This window comes from Staurois parvus, unplaced genomic scaffold (assembly GCF_062004578.1).
Source record: "Staurois parvus isolate SC_StPar_1 unplaced genomic scaffold, SC_StPar_1.0 ptg000013l, whole genome shotgun sequence".
NCBI classification, from domain to species: Eukaryota; Metazoa; Chordata; class Amphibia; order Anura; family Ranidae; genus Staurois; species Staurois parvus.
In genome coordinates, this window is record NW_028317809.1 from 12,984,102 (window position 1) to 13,002,367 (window position 18,266).

General features: G+C 42.4%; 1 protein-coding gene across 1 annotated transcript in view; it reads right to left on the reverse strand.

Moving 5' to 3' along the window:
- Nucleotides 1-12,477, reverse strand: part of RANBP3 (RAN binding protein 3) — a 101,880-nt gene extending 89,403 nt beyond the window's left edge. The window contains exon 1 of the mRNA XM_089675763.1: nucleotides 12,378-12,477. Coding sequence (XP_089531889.1) covers nucleotides 12,378-12,399 — 22 coding nt within the window. The 5' untranslated portion in view covers nucleotides 12,400-12,477. The remainder of the gene's footprint in view (nucleotides 1-12,377) is intronic.
- Between the last annotated feature and the right edge of the window lie 5,789 nt (nucleotides 12,478-18,266).

Below are 18,266 nucleotides of genomic sequence, written 5' to 3' on the forward strand. Positions count from 1 at the left end.
GGGGACCACTTTGTGCAGAACCACGTATATATACACACAGGGATGTTGAATTAATATCGCCCGACGCCTGAGACATGTAGTTCCAGGCGCTGGGCAGGTAGTTTTTTTTTTACCTTCAGCTCTGCTGCGAGTAAGCAGCAGGGCTCACCTGTCAGGTGGAAGCATTCGGGCAGCAGCGCTACCGCCCGAATGTTTCCACACAGTGCCAGCCTCTCTGCCCCCCCGGTCTGAAGCTCCCCCCACCCACTGTCTCCTGGGCTCCGCTTGCCCGTCCCCTCCATGTCCGGACCTGGAAGTGACTTTATGATGTCACTTCCGGGTCAACATTGAGAGATTCCCATTGTCACCGTTGAGTGCGGTGTGCACTGCATTACATCCAGGGTCTTTTAGACCTTGAATGCCTCAATAAAGTGAACCTGTTACCAAAAAAAAAAAAAAAAAAATCATCACAGGGGACACTGTACCCTATGTGAAAAAAAAAAAATATTGTAAAAAATGAAAGTTACACCCAAGCACATAACATCCACCCCCCCCCCCCAAAAAAAACAAAAAAAAAAACTGAGCCCCCCACATATTTGCACGTACAAAACGTAAAAGCACACGCTCGGGAGCCTGAGCATGAAAACGTTGATTACAATACATGCATACAATGTTACATATTCCCCACGCACCCCAGAAGGAGAGCAATAACTCTAGCACCAGACCTCCTCCGTAACACTATACTGATGACCTAGAAGGGGCTTAAAAGAGTCACCTATAGAAAATATAGGGTACTGAAGTTCGTCACCATTCCACGAGCACACAAAAATTTAAGGTTTGACAAGTTGGATATCTATTTACTCACTGAAACCTCATCTTTTATATTTTACAAAAAAAATAGGGTCATTTATTCCTTTTTTTGTGCTCTAAAATTAACTAAGTTGTATTTTTTACTGAAATTTTGCCGTAATATCATGCGACAAAAAATAGGAACTACCACTATTTTATTCTCTAGGGTCTCTTCTTTCAGAACATATATCATGTTTGGGGGTTTTGTGTAATCTTCAGGCTTAAAAGGGATAAAGGTTGAGCCCAACACTCCCCTTTCCTGACAAGCACCCAATCTTTGCTCATTACACTGCAAGGTCTCTCTGCTAGTCCCCGAGTGCGGTGCTGGAGACAGGCGGGGGGAAGAGGAGCTAAACAGCACAATGTTAAAAATATTAAACGTTTAAGTCACCATAAACTCCCCCTTTCTTTTTTTTTTTTTTTTTTTAAAGTTCCTAATATCACCTCCGATTTAAATACGGTTTTGGTTAAAAAAAAAAAAAAAAAAAATTTTATATGGATTGTCATGAGGGACAAGTAGATTGGGACACTGATTTAGTCCCATGGACAAGTAGTTTTTTCAAAAATTTCCACATCCCTGTATACAAGTGGTTATGCATTTCTGTGTAGGGGGTGTCTGCACCTGCCCACCCGCGCTGTCATTGGCTCCTGTACATGTAAATCATTGGGTCCCGGCCAGCGATTCATGGCCAGGAACTGGCGATTAGCAGAGAAATTGATAGGAGAGATATCTGTGAATGTAAACATAGACCTCTCTTCTGTCGGAGGGGATGTGCTGGTTTTTATCTCCCTGCAAACCAGGGAGATAAAAAAAACCCAGCACATCTCCTAGCAAAACATCACACAGTATTCAGACTACCTAACACACAGTTACCCCTTTGACTGCCCCAGATGTTAGCCCCTTCCTGCCCAGTGTCATTAGTACAGTGACTTTTTATTAGGACTAATCACTGTATAAGTGTCACTGGAGATGTCAGTGGCAGTTAGTTCCCACCCAGTGTCAAAACGTCCACCATACTATCACAGTCCTGCTATAAAAGTCGCTGATCGCTGCCATTACTAGTATTAAAAAAAATTAAAAATCCAGTATCTATACCATTGTTTGTAGATGTTATAATTTTCATGCAAACCAATTAATATACACTTGTTGGGATTTTTTTTTTTTACCACAGAAATGTAGCAGAATACATTTTGGCCGAAATTTATGAAGAATTTTTTTTAATTGGATAGGTTTTATAACAAAAGTAAAAAAACATTTTTTTTAGATTTTTTTTTCCATTTAAAGCACAAAAAATAAACCTAGTGGTGATCAAATACCATCAAAAAAGCTTTACTTGTGTGAAAAAAATACAGGGCTGCAAGACCGTGCAATAGTCAGTTAAAGTAGTGCGGCGCCGTATAGCAATAAAATGGCCTGGTCATGAAGGGGGGTAAATTTTCCAGAGGGTAAGTGGTTAAAGTGGTAGTAAGGTTTGTTTTTTTTAACTATGAGGCTTGCCTGTAGGTACTGTAAATATCTCCTAATGTGCACAGTTTAGGAGATATTTAGGTGTGTAGGGCACCGGCGCGCACTTTGAAGAAACAGCATGCCGTTTCTTCAGAGCTGTGTGCCGTAAAAAGAAACATCAGCCATTCAAGCAGTCGGAGCCTGCGAACCCGGAAAAGGGACCAAGTGAAGAAGGAAGCCCTGTCAGCAGTTACAGAGCCCGCTGGCGGGCTCAGTTTTAAGGCAAGTTTCACATAATGTGCTAGTATGCGATACATTTCACTTTCCCTTTCAGCCACTGCTAGCTGACGCAGAGCTGCAGATCACGTGATAGAGTGGCAAGGAAATAGGTTTAGGTCTATGTATCTTTGTTACACACTTTAGCAAGCAGTGCATACTAGCACATTATGACATTACCTTGCAGGGGACTATTTTTTTCAAGGTGCGGTTTACTAAGCAAGCAACTGAATACACAATTCAAATTCATATATAACAGTAACCATGTGTTTCTATTTCACTGCTCTTAATTCATTAAAGTGGTATTAAAGGCAAATTAAAAAAAAAAACCAAAAAACAAACATGTCACACTTAACTGCTCCGTGCAGTGGTTTTGCACAGAGCAGTCCCAATCCTCCTCTTCTCTTGTCTGGTACTCTTGGCCCCTCCCTCCTGCCAACTGCTTGCTCTGGGGGCACCAAAACAAGCTTGCTCCTGAGCCGCTCCTCTGCGCGTTCATTCACACACAGAGCTGTGGCTCAGCCTTGACCCATTTCTCTCCTCGTTGGCTCACTGGCTGTGATTGACAGCAGCAGGAGCCAGTCTCAGCCAATGAGGAGGGAGAGTCCCCAGAGAGCTGAGGCTCCCGTGCACATCGCTAGATCACAATGGGGGTCAGGTGAGTATTGCTGAAACTGCTGTACACAGGGTTTTTTTTTTTTTTTTTTTAACCTTCATACATAGAATGCATGAAGGTGTAAAAAAAAAAAAAAAAAAAAAAAACTTTAGCCTTTACAACCACTTTAACTTCTGCACTACATCCTTTATCATATTTCTCTTTATTTCACAAAGGTCATGATGCCAAATCATTGTCCAATGGGCTATAGGCTCTGCATAGTACTTCATATCAAAGGACCTGCAACCACTGAAGCTTAAAGTGTTTGTAAAGGCTCAAGGTTGCATTCTCTGCCTGAAGGTAAAAATCTTGTGTACAGCAGCGTCCCCAGACCCCTCAATACTTATCTGAGCCTCATCGCGATCCAGTGATGTGAACAACAGCCTCTCTGCCTCCTCATTGGCTGAGACAGCAAGTGAAGCCATTGTCTTCTGCTGCTGTCAATCACACCCAGTCAGACAATTGGGGGGGGGGGAACGACAAAATAGGGCTCCGTCTGTGAGCAGCTGGTTCCCCTCCCATAGTAAGCTGCTTGCTGTGGGGACACCCAACAGGAGCAAGGAGCCAGGAGAGCCTGCGGGGGACCTGAGAAGAGGAGGATCCAGGCTGCTCTGTGCAAAACCACTGCACACAGTAGATAAGTATAGCAGGTTATTTAAAAAAAAAAAAAAAAAAAGGAACCTTTAGAATCGCATTGTGGAATTGGAGGATCTGGTAGGTAAAGCAGTTTTTTGTGGCCACCTACACCAAAGTGACCTGTTCATGGAAGCTTTAGTACAGTCTCTACAAATGGAGGATGGGGGCAGAAAAGGGAGGCATGGTCCACACTCTTGACCAGTGCCTGTGACAGATCGCTCAGCTCCATCATCCTCAGCCATACCAGAAGATAACAGCGGTAGAAGTGAAGGGTGGTAAATCAAAGATTACCACTGAAAAGGCAGACAGCAGTACAAGGAACAATTGACTGTAAGCACTGTGCCTTGTGCTGATTTTTTTTGTTTTAATGTTTTGACTAAACAGAGTTTGCATACAGTTTAAATGTTCATTAAAGCCTAACAAACAAAATAAAAAAATAAATAAAAAAGTTGCTCATTCTGCCAGAAACCTTTTTCCCTTCTATCTCAGTGGGCTACAAAACGCCTCCCATGGCTATGGAGAAGGTGTTAAGCAGCCCATATATGGAGCAAATATCGGTCTTGCAACCACAGCAGTGCTGTAGACGGGACAGCGCTGGATTGTGAGAGGAGACATGTGTTTAGGGAAGGGGGAGAACAAGTAGTGGGGAGTTGTCTTTTCACTTAGATGCAGAAAATGCATTAGGACAGGGGTCTCCAAACTTACTAAACATTGTACAGTCATCCAGATTTAAGGGGGGCCAGACTGTTTCCAGTGGGAATAGATAATGCCTCAAATTTGGTGGTTAGCAGGAGAAAAAAAAACAAAAAACAAAAAAAAACAATACACAGTGAGGGAGATTTACTAAACCTGGTTCACTCAGAATCTGGTGCAGCTGTGCACGGTAGCCAATCGGTTTCTAACCTCAGTTTGTTCAATTAAGCTTTGGCAATAAAACCTGGAAGCCGATTGGTTTCTATGCAGAAATGCACCTGATTTTGCACTCTCCAGCTTTAGTAAAGCCCCATAGCGTCTGTGGTTAGTATTAGGACAAATAGTGCCCAATCGTTTATGTCAGTGGGAGAAATTGTGCCCCATCGTTGTTGGCAGTGAGAGGAAAGGTGGCTCATTGCTGGTGTCAGAGGAAGAAGTTGTGCTCCATCATTGCTGTCAGTGGGAGTCATCTTGTCCCAAGGACTGCATTAGGATAAAAAACACAGACCTTAGAACCACCTTAACTGCTTTCCTGCCGCCCTAGAGCAGAAATACTGCTACAGGGCGGCAGGGGTGCACAAAATCATGTGTATGTATATATATATATATATATATATATATATATATATATATATATATATATATATATATATATATATATATGATTTTACGCACCCCTGCCCTCCGCCCTGTAGTAGTATTTTTGCTATAGGGTGGTGGGAAAGAGGTTAAGGTTGTTCTAAAAGGTATGCATTGGAGGCCTCAGCTGCCAACCGAGTCCCGGCCGGTGATTCCCTGCCAGCACCAGGTGATCACCGAGTATCACGAACAGGAGAGAGACCTGTATGTAAACAATACAGATCTCTCCCATCACCTCCTGCACACTGCTTTGTATGGCTCTGCATAGCAGAGCCATACAAAGCAGTGTGCTTAGTATGTAAAGCACACATACAGCACACAGTGAAACAGCACACAGTTAACCCTTTGATCACCCCACCCCAGTGTCATTAGTACAGTGTCAGTGTTTTTATTACCACTGATCACTGTATTGGTGTCACTGGGGATGTCAGTGACAGTTAAGTCAGTTCCCACCCAGCGTCAGAATGCCCACTGCAGTCCCAGTATAAGTTGCTGATCGTCGCCATTACTAGTATAAAAAAAAAATGTAAATAAAAAATTCCAGTATATATACACACAGCCATATGTAGACTACAACTTGCAAGTAAACCAACTACAGTTGCAAGAAAAAGTATGTGAACCCCTTGGGATTACATGGAGTTTTGCATGAATTGGGCATAAAATGTGCTCTGAACGTCATCTAAGTCACAACAATAGAAGAACACAGTCTGCTGAACATAATACTACACAAACATTAGATGTTGCCATGGTTTAATTGCACATAACATGTAAACATTCACAGTGCAGGGAGGAAAAAGTATGTGAACCTTTGATTTAATAACTGATTGACCCTCCTTTGGCAGGAATAACCTCAACCAAACGTTACCTGTAGTTGCAGATCAGACCTGCACAACGATCTGGAGTCATTTTGGACCACTCCTCTTCACAAAATTGTTTCAGTGTAGAAATATTCTTGGGATGTCTGGTGTGAATCGCTCTCTTAAGGTCATGCCACAGCATTTCAATCGGGTTGAGGTCAGGACTCTGACTGGGCCACTCCAGAAGGCGTATTCTGTGCTGTGGCAGCCATTGTTTTGAAGAATTACTTGTATGCTTTGGGTCATTGTCCTGTTGCATCAACCATCCTCTGCGGAGCATCAGTTGGCGGACAGATGGTCGTACGTTTTCCTGCAAAATGTCTTGATAAACTCTGGAATTCATTTTCCCATCAATGACAACAATCCGTCCAGGCCCTGAGGCAGCAAAGCAGCCCCAAACCATGATGCTCCCTCCGCCATGTTTTACAGTGGGGATGAGGTTTTGATGTTGGTGTGCTGTGCCTTTTTTTCTCCTCACATAGTGTTGTGTGTTCTTCCCAAACAACTCAATCTTGGTTTCATCTGTCCACAGTATATTTTGCCAGTAGTGCTGTGGAACATCCAGGTGCTCTTTTGCAAACTTCAAACGTGCTACAATATTCTTTTTGGACAGCAATGGCTTCCTCCGTGGTGTCCTCCCATGTACTCCATTCTTGTTTAATGTTTTCCTTATTGTAGATGTGTCAACAAAAATGTTAGCATGTGCCAGAGATTTCTGTAGGTCTTTAGCTGACACTCTGGTATTCTTCTTTACCTCATGCAGCATTCTGCGCTGTGTTCTTGCAGTCATTTTTACAGGACGACCATGCCTAGGGAGAGTAGCAACAGTGCTAAACTTTCTCCATTTGTAGACAGTCTGTCTTACCGTGGACACATGAACATCAAGGCTTTTGGAGATACTTTTGTAACCCTTTCCAGCTTCATGCAAGTCAACAATTCTTGATCATAGGTCTTCTGAGAGCTCTTTTCTGCGAGGCATGGTTCACATCAGAGAGTGCTTCTTGAAACCAGTAAACCCAAAACAGGTGTGTGTTTTTTAAGGGCAGGACAGCTGTCAGCAACACATCCAATATCATCACACTGATTGGAGTCAAGGTTGGCTCACTCCTGGCTCCAATTAGCTCTGGGAGAAGTCATTAAGCTAGGGACTCACATACTTTTTCCTCCCTGCACTGTGAATGTTTACATGTTATGTGCAATTAAACCATGGGAACATCTAATGTTTGTGTAGTATTATGTTCAGCAGACTGTGTTCTTCTATTGTTGTGACTTAGATGACGTTCAGAGCACATTTTATGCCCAATTCATGCAAAACTCCACATAATCCCAAGGGGTTCACATACTTTTTCTTGCAACTGTACACGTATTGGGTTTTTTTTTTTTTTAGCAAAGACGTGTAGCAAAATACATTTCGGCATAAATTTGCCGAAATTAGATTTTTTTACTGGACTTTTAATAGCAAAAAGTCGAAAAAATATTGTTTTTTTTCCCTCAAAATTGTTTTGTTTTTTATAGCGCAAAAAATAAAAAAATGCAGAGACAATCAAACACCACCGAACGTTTTTGGGAAAAAAAGACAAATTTCATTTGAGTGCAGCGTTGCATGACCGTGCAATTGTCGGTTAAAGTAACACAGCGCCATATCGCAAAAAATGGCCTGGTTAGGAAGGGGGTAAATCTTCAGGAGGGCAAGTGGTTGAAGCAGAACTCCATCCAAAAAGGGAAAGTTTTTCTTTAAGGCCTCTTTCCCGCTCCACTTTGACATTTTTTGGGGGGGAGGGAAATGGGGGAAGGAGAGGGTACATGATTTTGATAGGCACCTGCTCCCACTTGCACTCAGATCACCTCCTCCTACCAATACTCTTCTGCGACATGTCACAGGTCCAAGACTGCACGACCTTTCACAATGCTCAGCTCTGCTCACTCAAGCGCAGTGGGCACCTGGCTGTGAAGCCGCAAGCTGTCCCAGCTGAGTGCCCACAGTAAAGATGCCAGCACCAAGGACTGAACACAGTCCCCGGTGCCTTCCTTGGGTGAGCGCATCTCTAGATCCTTGTACAGGTAACTGTCTGATTATTAAAAGTCAGCAGCTACAGTTTTTGTCGCTGCTGACTTTAATTTCTAGAAAATCGACTGGAGCTCCTCTTTAAATATGATCTTCACCATAGGAACAAAAAAATTAAAAAGTTAGTTACAAATACTGTAGCTGCTGACTTTTAATAAAAAGGACACTTACCTGTCCAGGGATCCAGTTCCGTCTTCACCTGGGCCGGTTTTTCAGGTGCCCTCGCCCGCCTATTTAGTGCGGGAATCCAATTGTGACTCTTTGCGCCTTCACAGCTGGCTTTGTGAATGGTTCCTCAGCCTCCTGGGATCTGTGATGTGTCCCAAGAGGCTGTGACCAAAGAGTGGAGGCTGAACTTTCACTCAGACCACTTAGGTGGTAAACAGGGAAGTGGAAACCGGTACCTGTCAAATCTAGGTCCTTGCCCCCCCAAAAAATTTAATGTGCCATTGTACGCTCCTTGAAGGTTAGGGACAGATGTGAGTGTACAATATATTTGTAAAGCACTGCAAAAATTAACAACGCTATACAAGTACCTGTAACAAACGATTGTAAGAAGGGGGAGGGGGGGCAGAAAAGTGGAACTTCCCCTTCTGGATGAAGTTCTGCTTTAACCTCCATATTACCACACTATAGCTGGAAGACGGCTACAGCATGCGTCTCTCATTTTGGGAGGGCATCTCTAGATATCTGCCCAGAACGCACCTGTAAAGGGCCAACCACAGCGGCCCTTTACCATGTGATCAGTTGTGTCAAATCTGAGTAAACCAACTGCTGCTTCCTTTCTCATCTCTGTCACTGTGTGAGGAAAGGAAAGCCAATACCTGGGCAACCCTTATAGTGCTTTGTTTACACTGATAATCAGGGCACTGATCATCAGTGCAGCCCATCAGTGCTGTTTATCAGTGCCCATTAATGCAGCCTCATTAGCACACATCAGCGAAGAAAAATTTAATTGTTTGCTAAATTTAACAAAAACTAAGAAAGTTTTTTTTCGAAATCTTAGGTTTTTTTTTTCTTTGTTTAGTAGTAAATTAAAAACCAAAAACCCCAGTGGTGATTAACCACTTGCCAACCGCGCTATAGCCGAATGACGGCTACAGCGCGGTTGTCCAGTTCTGGGAGGGTGTTATATGGTGTCCCCCCAGAACGCTCCCTCCCGCGTGCCCCCAGGGGCGCACACCTGGCGGTCTCCGTGACTGCTGTGTCTTATGGACACAGCTGATCAATGATGTTGTAAAAGGCCAATCACAGTGGCCTTTTACCACATGATCAGCTGTGTCCAATGACACAGCAGATCACCGGTAAGCGAAGCTGTCACAGCGTGAGAAAAGTACTGCTGATAACCAGCAATTGTCAGAGGACGGATCGGCACTGATTATCAGTGCCCACCAGTGCCACCCACCAGTGCCGCCAGTCAGTGTTCATCATTGTTGCATATTAGTGCCGCCACATCAGTGCCCATCAGTGCTGCCTGTCAATGCAGCCTCAACAACGCACATCAGTGAAGGAGAAAAAAAATTACGTTTGCAAAATTTTATAATAGAAACAAAGAAAAACTTTTTTTTTTTCTATTTTTTTTCTTTTTTGTTTATAGTGCAAAAAATAAAACTCCCAGCGGTGATTAAATACCAAAAGAAAGCTCTATTTGTGTGGAAAAAATGCTAAAAAATCCATATGGGTACAGTGTTGCATGACCGCGCAATTGTCATTCAAAGTGTGAGCACTGAAAGCTGAGAATTGAGCTGGGCAGGAAGGGGGTATAAGTGGTTAAAAGAGAAGTGCTGACTTATTTTTTTCTCCCAATTATATTTACCTAAGTGGATGCAGCATCGGTCCGATGTCTGATCAGTTCAAGTGTGAGAACTCAGCTATCACATGACGGTTGCGGAGTTCTCACAGCTGCTCTGAGAGGAGAGCGGTGACTATCAGTCACCACTGTCTCCTCTGCCCCCTCAAGCGCTCACTGGAGCACTGGGCTGTAGAGAGGAAAGTAGTGGCTGGCTCAGCCTCTCAGTGACTTGCTGAGATGCTGTGCCAGGTGCTGCTCCCGACCCTGGGGTGAATCCTGACTTTGATGTCAGGCTCTTTCTCCAGTCTGGACAGGCTGAGTGACATCAGGCGACAGAAGGATGAAACCGGGTCACGTGAATGCAGAATGAACTGCACTCCTGTAATCAGGAGAAGTACAGCTCTTTAACCACTAGCCTACAGGGCACTTATACCCCCTTCCTGCCCAGGCCAATTTCCAGCTTTCAGCGCTCTTGCACTTTGAATGACAATTGTGTGTTCATGCAACACTGTACCCATATGAAATTTTTATCATTTTTTTGAGACAGAGCTTTATTTTGGTGGTATTTAATCACCTCTGGGTTTATTATTTTTTCTTAAACAAACCAAAAACCACTGAAAATATTGAAAAAAAAAAGTTTTTTCTTGTAAAATTTTGACAGCTCGTGAGGAGAGAAATGCCAATAACCGGCATTTCCCTGTTTATATGTGATCAGCTGTGATTGGACACAGCTGATCACATGACCGAGCCAACATCTTCGGCTCTTTCCATTGATCAGTGATCCGCTGTGTCCGAGGGACACAGCGCACCGCCGAGCGCCGCGCGCTCCCGAAGCCGCGCATGCGCGGTTAGGATGGGAGGACGTCATATGACGTCCTCCCAGAATGAGAGAACCGCCTTGCGCCTGTCGTACTATATGGCGGGCGGGAGGCGGTGAAATACCACCATAAGAAAGCTCTGTCTCAAAAAAAAACGATAAAAATCTAATTTGGGTACAGTGTTGTGTGATCGTGCAAATGTCAAAGTGAGACAGCACTAAAAGCTGAAAACTGGCCTGGCCAGAAAGGGGGTTAAAGTTCCTAGTATTGAAGTGGTTAAGTAAGCCAGTAGCAAACATCTGCCCTATAGTTCTAGATCAGTCTCCAAACTTTTCAAAGGGCCAGTATACTGTCCTTCACACTGTAGGAGGGCCAAATTAGAGCCACGAAAGGATAGAAAATATCCTGGTCCCAACATCAGTGAGAATAAACATGGCCTCAGTGTTGTTGGACAGTAGGAGGAGTAGTGCCTCATCATTGACATTAGTGGGAATAATAGTACACCATCATTGGTTTCATGAGAAGTACTGCCCCAGTCTTGATCTCAGTGGGAGGAGTAGTGCCTCACCATTGGTATTAGTAGGAATAATAGTACACCATCATTGGTTTCATGGGAAGAAGCACTGCCCCAGTCTTGGTCTATGTGGGAGGAGTAGTGCCCCAATAGTACACCATCATTGGTTTCATGAGAAGCACTGCCCCAGTCTTGGTCTATGTAGGAGTAGTGCCCCACCATTGGCATTAGTGGGAATAATAGTACACCATCTTTGGTTTCATGGGAAGAAGCACTGCCCCAGTCTTGGTCTAAGTGGGGGGAGTAGTGCCCCGAGGGCCAGATAAAGGGTAGCAGAGGGCCACAGTTTGGAGACCCCTATTCTAGATCAGGGGGTGTCAAACTGGCAGCCCTCCAGCTGTTGTGAGACTACAAGTCCCATCATGCCTCTGCCTTTCAGAGCCATGCTTATAACTGTCAATCTTGCAATGCCTTATGGGACTTGTAGTTTGGCAACAGCTGGAGGGCCACCAGTTTGACACCCGTGTTCTAGATCATTGGCTACTGCAGGCAGTGTGAAGCCGCAGTCAGTGAACACATGGATCTCAGTGGGTTCAAGCTCTCAGTCATGAAGGATGACAATACACACATGGCTTTTAATAATACATAGTTACTAATTCGTGTTTACTGACAACATGTGGAAACAGGAGGCCTCTAAAATGTAAACAGAGTCCTTACTAAAGACCTCCTCAGGGCTAGCAGACACTGCTACACACAATATCCCATTGCCATGTCCAAGTCATCCAAGGCCATGAATGGGAATCCCCCAGGGTGAGAGAGAAGTTGCAGTGACAGGTGTGTGAGGCATGGTAGGAGGCTGGAGGAAGGCCCCCCACACCTCACCCGGATGGCACTACTCCTCCACATGTCTATAGGATACTAGGAGAGCAGACAGCGTCCTCACACAGGGGAGGACACGGGGCCCGGCTGAGCAGAGGCCTGCAGTAACCAGGGGATCGTCAGAGCCGCGCCCCCAGCCTCTTCCTGCCGGCCCGGAGACAAGAGTACGGCCACAGCCACACTGCCCCCACTGACACCCCCATCACCTCCGCTCTGTACCAGGCACGTCCGCCACCGGCCGCCTCTCAACTCACACAACACAGCTTTCTGCTACTTACCTTCGTTTGCTAGGTCCTCCATTTTACCGCCTCAGCCGCACCCACAATTCCTAGCGGCAGCTTTCACAGGCAGGGGGCGGGCTGTGCTGGGCGGGAACTACAAGTAAACCGCCACACCCGGCACACTGGGATTGCGCATGGTACAGCCGTCACTTACGTACAGTCGTGAAAGCGGAGACAGCGCTGAGTGTGCTGTGCTCTCGCATAGCCTGCAGTCCATTGAGCTGGTGTTGGCCAGTTTGACGTTATTGTTGACCGTTCTTTACATTCTACCTAGAGACGATATACGGTTTGCTGAAGTAGCCACAAGGAGGATTTTACCTAGACTGTTACGAATGTAGAGCTCAAATCAACTTTCAGTGTGCTTAACAATTTGCCATGTGGAGGATTTACATCCCACATTCATGACCAGGCCATTTGTTTGCTATCCAGCTCTGCGCCACTTTAACTGGCAATTGCGTGGTCATGCAATACTGTACACAAATTACATTTCTAGGTGTACCCAGGGGTGGACTGACAACTCATGGGGATCATGGGGCCCCTGTGTCCTTGCCCAAACTCACAAAAGCCTATGAAAAAGGTACCAGGGGCATCTCATGGGGCCCCCTACTGACCCTGGGCCCTCGGGCAGTGCCCGAGTTTGCAAATTGTCAGTCCTCCCCTTGGTGTACCTCGGTTTACAAATTTAATGCATTCTCCAGGACGTTTCGTATTGTGAAAAAATTTGTAAACCGAAACGTGGTTTCCCATAGGAATGCATTGAAAACCAATTAATTTGTTCCGGAGAAAAAAAGTCAAAAAAAGTTTTATTTGTTCAAAACTCTTTATAAAGTGCACTTTATAGGCATAAATACGGTACAGGGACTTGATTAAAAATTAATTCGTAAATGCATTAAAACAATCCGTTATAGAGGTCAGAGAAAAGTAAAAAAAAGTCATATCTGTTCAAAACTCTTTATAAAGTGCACTTTAAAGGGATAAATACGGTATAGGGACACGATTAAAAATTAATTCGTAAATGCATTAAAACCAATTAATCTGTTCCGGAGATCAGAAAAAAGTAAAATAAAAGTTTTATCTGTTCAAAACTCTATAAAGTGCACTTTAAAGGCATAAATACTGTACAGGGACATGTTTAAAAATTAATTCATAAATGCATTGAAAACCAATTACTCCGTTACGAAGGTCAGAAAAAAAGTCAAAAAAAGTTTTATCTGTTCAAAACTCTGTATAAAGTGCACTTTAAAGGCATAAATACGGTACAGGGACTTGATTAAAAATTAATTCGTAAATGCATTAAAACAATTAATCCATTACAGAGGTCAGAGAAAATTTAAAAAAAAGTCTTATCTGTTCAAAACTCTTTATAAAGTGCACTTTAAAGGCATTAATACTGTACAGGGACATGTTTAAAAATTAATTCGTAAATACATTAAAACCAATTACTCCGTTACAAAGGTCAGAAAAAAGTTTAAAAAAAAAAGTCATATCTTTTCAAAACTCTTTATAAAGTGCACTTTAAAGGCATAAATACTGTACAGGGACATGAATAAAAATTAATTCGTAAATGCATTGAAAACCAATTACTCCGTTCCGGAGGTCAGAAAAAAGCAAAAAAAAGTTTTTTCTGTTCAAAACTCTTTATAAAGTGCACTTTATAGGCATAAATACGGTACAGGGACTTGATTAAAAATTAATTCGTAAATGCATTAAAACAATCCGTTATAGAGGTCAGAGAAAAGTAAAAAAAAGTCATATCTGTTCAAAACCCTTTATAAAGTGCACTTTAAAGGGATAAATACGGTATAGGGACACGATTAAAAATTAATTCGTAAATGCATTAAAACCAATTAATCTGTTCCGGAGATCAGAAAAAAGTAAAATAAAAGTTTTATCTGTTCAAAACTCTATAAAGTGCACTTTAAAGGCATAAATACTGTACAGGGACATGTTTAAAAATTAATTCATAAATGCATTGAAAACCAATTACTCCGTTACGAAGGTCAGAAAAAAAGTCAAAAAAAGTTTTATCTGTTCAAAACTCTGTATAAAGTGCACTTTAAAGGCATAAATACGGTACAGGGACTTGATTAAAAATTAATTTGTAAATGCATTAAAACAATTAATCCATTACAGAGGTCAGAGAAAATTTAAAAAAAAGTCTTATCTGTTCAAAACTCTTTATAAAGTGCACTTTAAAGGCATTAATACTGTACAGGGACATGTTTAAAAATTAATTCGTAAATACATTAAAACCAATTACTCCGTTACAAAGGTCAGAAAAAAGTTTAAAAAAAAAAGTCATATCTTTTCAAAACTCTTTATAAAGTGCACTTTAAAGGCATAAATACTGTACAGGGACATGAATAAAAATTAATTCGTAAATGCATTGAAAACCAATTACTCCGTTCCGGAGGTCAGAAAAAAGCAAAAAAAAGTTTTTTCTGTTCAAAACTCTTTATAAAGTGCACTTTAAAAGCATGAATACTGTACAGGGACATGATTAAAAATGAATTCGTAAATGCATTGAAAATCATTTAATCTGCTTCGGAGGTCAGAAAAAAGTTTAAAAAAAAAGTTGCTGTCACTCTTAAGTCAGTGCTGGTTTTTAAATGTAATTACCGCTTTTTTTTCTTCACTATAGCTCAGAGAATCAGCTGTCACTCCCCCCCTCCCAGCTAAAAGAAAGAAATTAAGTTTCCTTTTAGTTTATTTCCCAAAGTTAAGAGAAACAGTGTTTCCTTTTTGTCTCTTTCCCAAGATAAATGAAACAAAGTATCTTTTAGCTCCAAAGTGACAGCTAATTCTGTGAGCTATAGTGAAGAAAAAAAAAAGCCAGCAATTGCAGTTAAAAATGGGCACCAACATACACTTCATATTGTGAATAAAATTTGTAAACTGAGGCATTATTTTCAATGGATTATCATTCGTAAACCGAAAATTATGTTAACCGAGGCATTCGTAAACCGAGGTACACCTGTATACCATTTTTTTCACACAAATAGAGCTTTATTTTGGTGGTGTTTGATCCACAGTGGGTTTTTTATTTTTGCGCTATAATTTATATTTTTTATTATAGGTACTTATATAGCGCCATCAATTTACGTAGCGCTTTACATATATATATTGTACATTCACACTAGTCCCTAACCCTCAAGGAGCGTACAATCTAAGGTCTCTAACTCACATTCATACATACACATACTAGGGACAATTTAGACAGGAGCCAATTAACCTGCCAGCATGTCTTTGGAGTGTGGGAGGAAACCAGAGTACCCAGAGGAAACCTACGCAGGCACAGGGAGAACATGCAAACTCCAGGCAGGTGGCGCTATGGCTGGGATTCGAACCAACAACCCCAGTACTGCCAGGCAGAAATAAATGAAAAAAGACTGAGTTTAAAAAAAAAAAATATATATATATATATATATATATATATATATGTATATATAACATTTTGCTATAAAACACTCCTTAAAAAAAAAGAAAAGAAAATTTGTAACAAATTTAGGCCAATATGTATTCTGCTGCATGTCTTTGGTAAAACAAAAAAAATCCCAATAAGTATGTTAATTGGTTTGTGTGAAAGTGATGACATCTACAAATAGCAATACATGTAGTGGAATTTTTTTTTTCATTATTTTTTTTTTAATACTAGTAATTGCAGTGATCAGAGACTTATAGCAGGACTGTGGTGGGCATTCTGACACTGGGTGGGATCTAACTTGGTGTCACTGACATCCCCAGTGACACCAATACAGTGATCAGTGCTAATAAAAAGCACTGACACTTTACTAATGGCACTGGGCAGGAAGGGGTTAACATCTGGGGTGATCAAAGGGTTAACTGTGTGCTGTGTTGTGATTACTGTGTGCTGTTTTACTAGAGGGACATGCTAATTTCTATCTCTCTGCAGAGAGATGCTGCAGTGAGATAGAAAGCAGGATGTCCCCACTGACAGGAGAGAGATCTGTGTTGTTTACACTCAGATCTCTCTCCTGTCAGCTGCTCCACTGATCACCAAGTCCCAGCCATGAATCGCTGGCTGGTACCCAGTGATTGACATCTTCAGGATCCAATGACAGCGTAGGTAGGGTGGCATGCCTAAAGAAAAGCAAAATCATGTATATTTACATGATTTTGCGTAGAGGAGATGCCCTATAGGGCAGCTGGGAAGTGGTTAATTAAAGTGCAAAACTTTTAATTTTGAATAGAGTAAGAGAGGGTTATAACCACTGACAGGTTTTTTTTTTTGGCCACCTGTGTCCCATTGGAGAAATTTCCTTTCACTTTCTGTCTCATAGCCAAAACAGGAATAGGGGAAAAATCCTTCTAAAGTATGGGAATCCCTGATTGTCACCAGAACTAGTATCCCCATTGGAAGATTTCCTCTCTATTCATGTTCTGGTGACAACTCAAGATTTGGGATTTTCTTCACTTGATAATGGTAAAAAGGACAAATTGGGTGAATCTCCCTAACGGGGGCACATACAGCAATAAAACCTGACAGGTGTTCTAATCCCTCTCCGCTATATCCAAAACTGAAATAAGTTTTGTGTTTAGTTGTACTTTATAATGGAACTAAACCTAAATTTGTAAATCCTGCACATAGGAAGCTCTTTATTGCAGAAGAGGCCTATTATTTTATTTATTACAGGTAGTATAGTACCAGGGGTAGACTGACCATTTGGAAACTCAGGCTTTGCCCAAGGGCCCAGGGTCAGTAGGGGGCCCCATGAAATGTCCCTGGTACCTTTTTCATAGGCTTTTTTGAGTTTGGGGAAGGACACAGGGGCCCCATGAGATGTCAGTCTGCTCCTGTATAGCACCATCAATTTACACAGTGCTTTAAATATATATTGTACATTCACAGCAGTCCATAACCCTCATGGAGTGTACAATCTAAGGTCCCTAACTCACATTCATACATACACATACTAGGGCCAATTTAGACAGGATTCAATTAATCTACCAGCATGTCTTTGGAGTATGGGAGGAAACCCACGCAGGCACAGGGAGAACATGCAAACTCTAGTTAGGTGGTGCCATGGTTGTGATTTGAACCAACAACCCTAGTACTGCCAGGTGGAAGTGCTAACCATTTAGCCACTATGCTTGCTATATCTCTTCTGCAATAAGACACTTACTTGCTCACAGTCTTTTATCCTAGGTTCAAACTTATGCGGGTTTCAGTGCATATTCCCGTTTGCAGAAAGACACTACAGTCCATTTAACATGATTTCCTATAGATCTAGGTCACATCTGTGCATTTTGAGCCGGTGCAGATTTTTGAAAATAACTTTTTTCCCCACAGCAGATTGCGCTTTGCGCAGGGGCGGACTGACAACTCATGGGGCCCCCGGGCAATAGGGGATCATGGGGCCCCTGTGTCCTTGCCCAAACTCAAAAAAGCCTATGAAAAAGGTACCAGGGGCATCTCATGGGACCCCCTACTGACCCTGGGCCCTCGGGCAGTGCCCGAGTTTCGAAATGGTTAGTCCGCCCCTGGCTTTGCGTGTAATAGACTTCAATGGAAACCATTAAAAACAGATGCAAAATGCATGTACATGTGTTTTTGGTGAATTTCTTGCATGACAACAGACACCTCCCCCTAGCAACATTAAACCCATTCCAAAAAACACAAAACACATTAAAAAAAAGCATAAAAAACATGTCAAGAACCCATGTAAAAATGCAAAATGCACCAGGAAAATGCATCAACCACAACCTGCATAAGTGTGAACCTAGCCTTAGCCTGTGATCCCTGTGCGTTTCCCACACCGCATAGCAATCGCACTGTGTTTTGTGATCTGCTGCATGTGTCAATTTAAAGTTAACGACACCCCTAAAGCAGGACGTAAAAGCAGTGCATTTGCCAGCACCGGATCA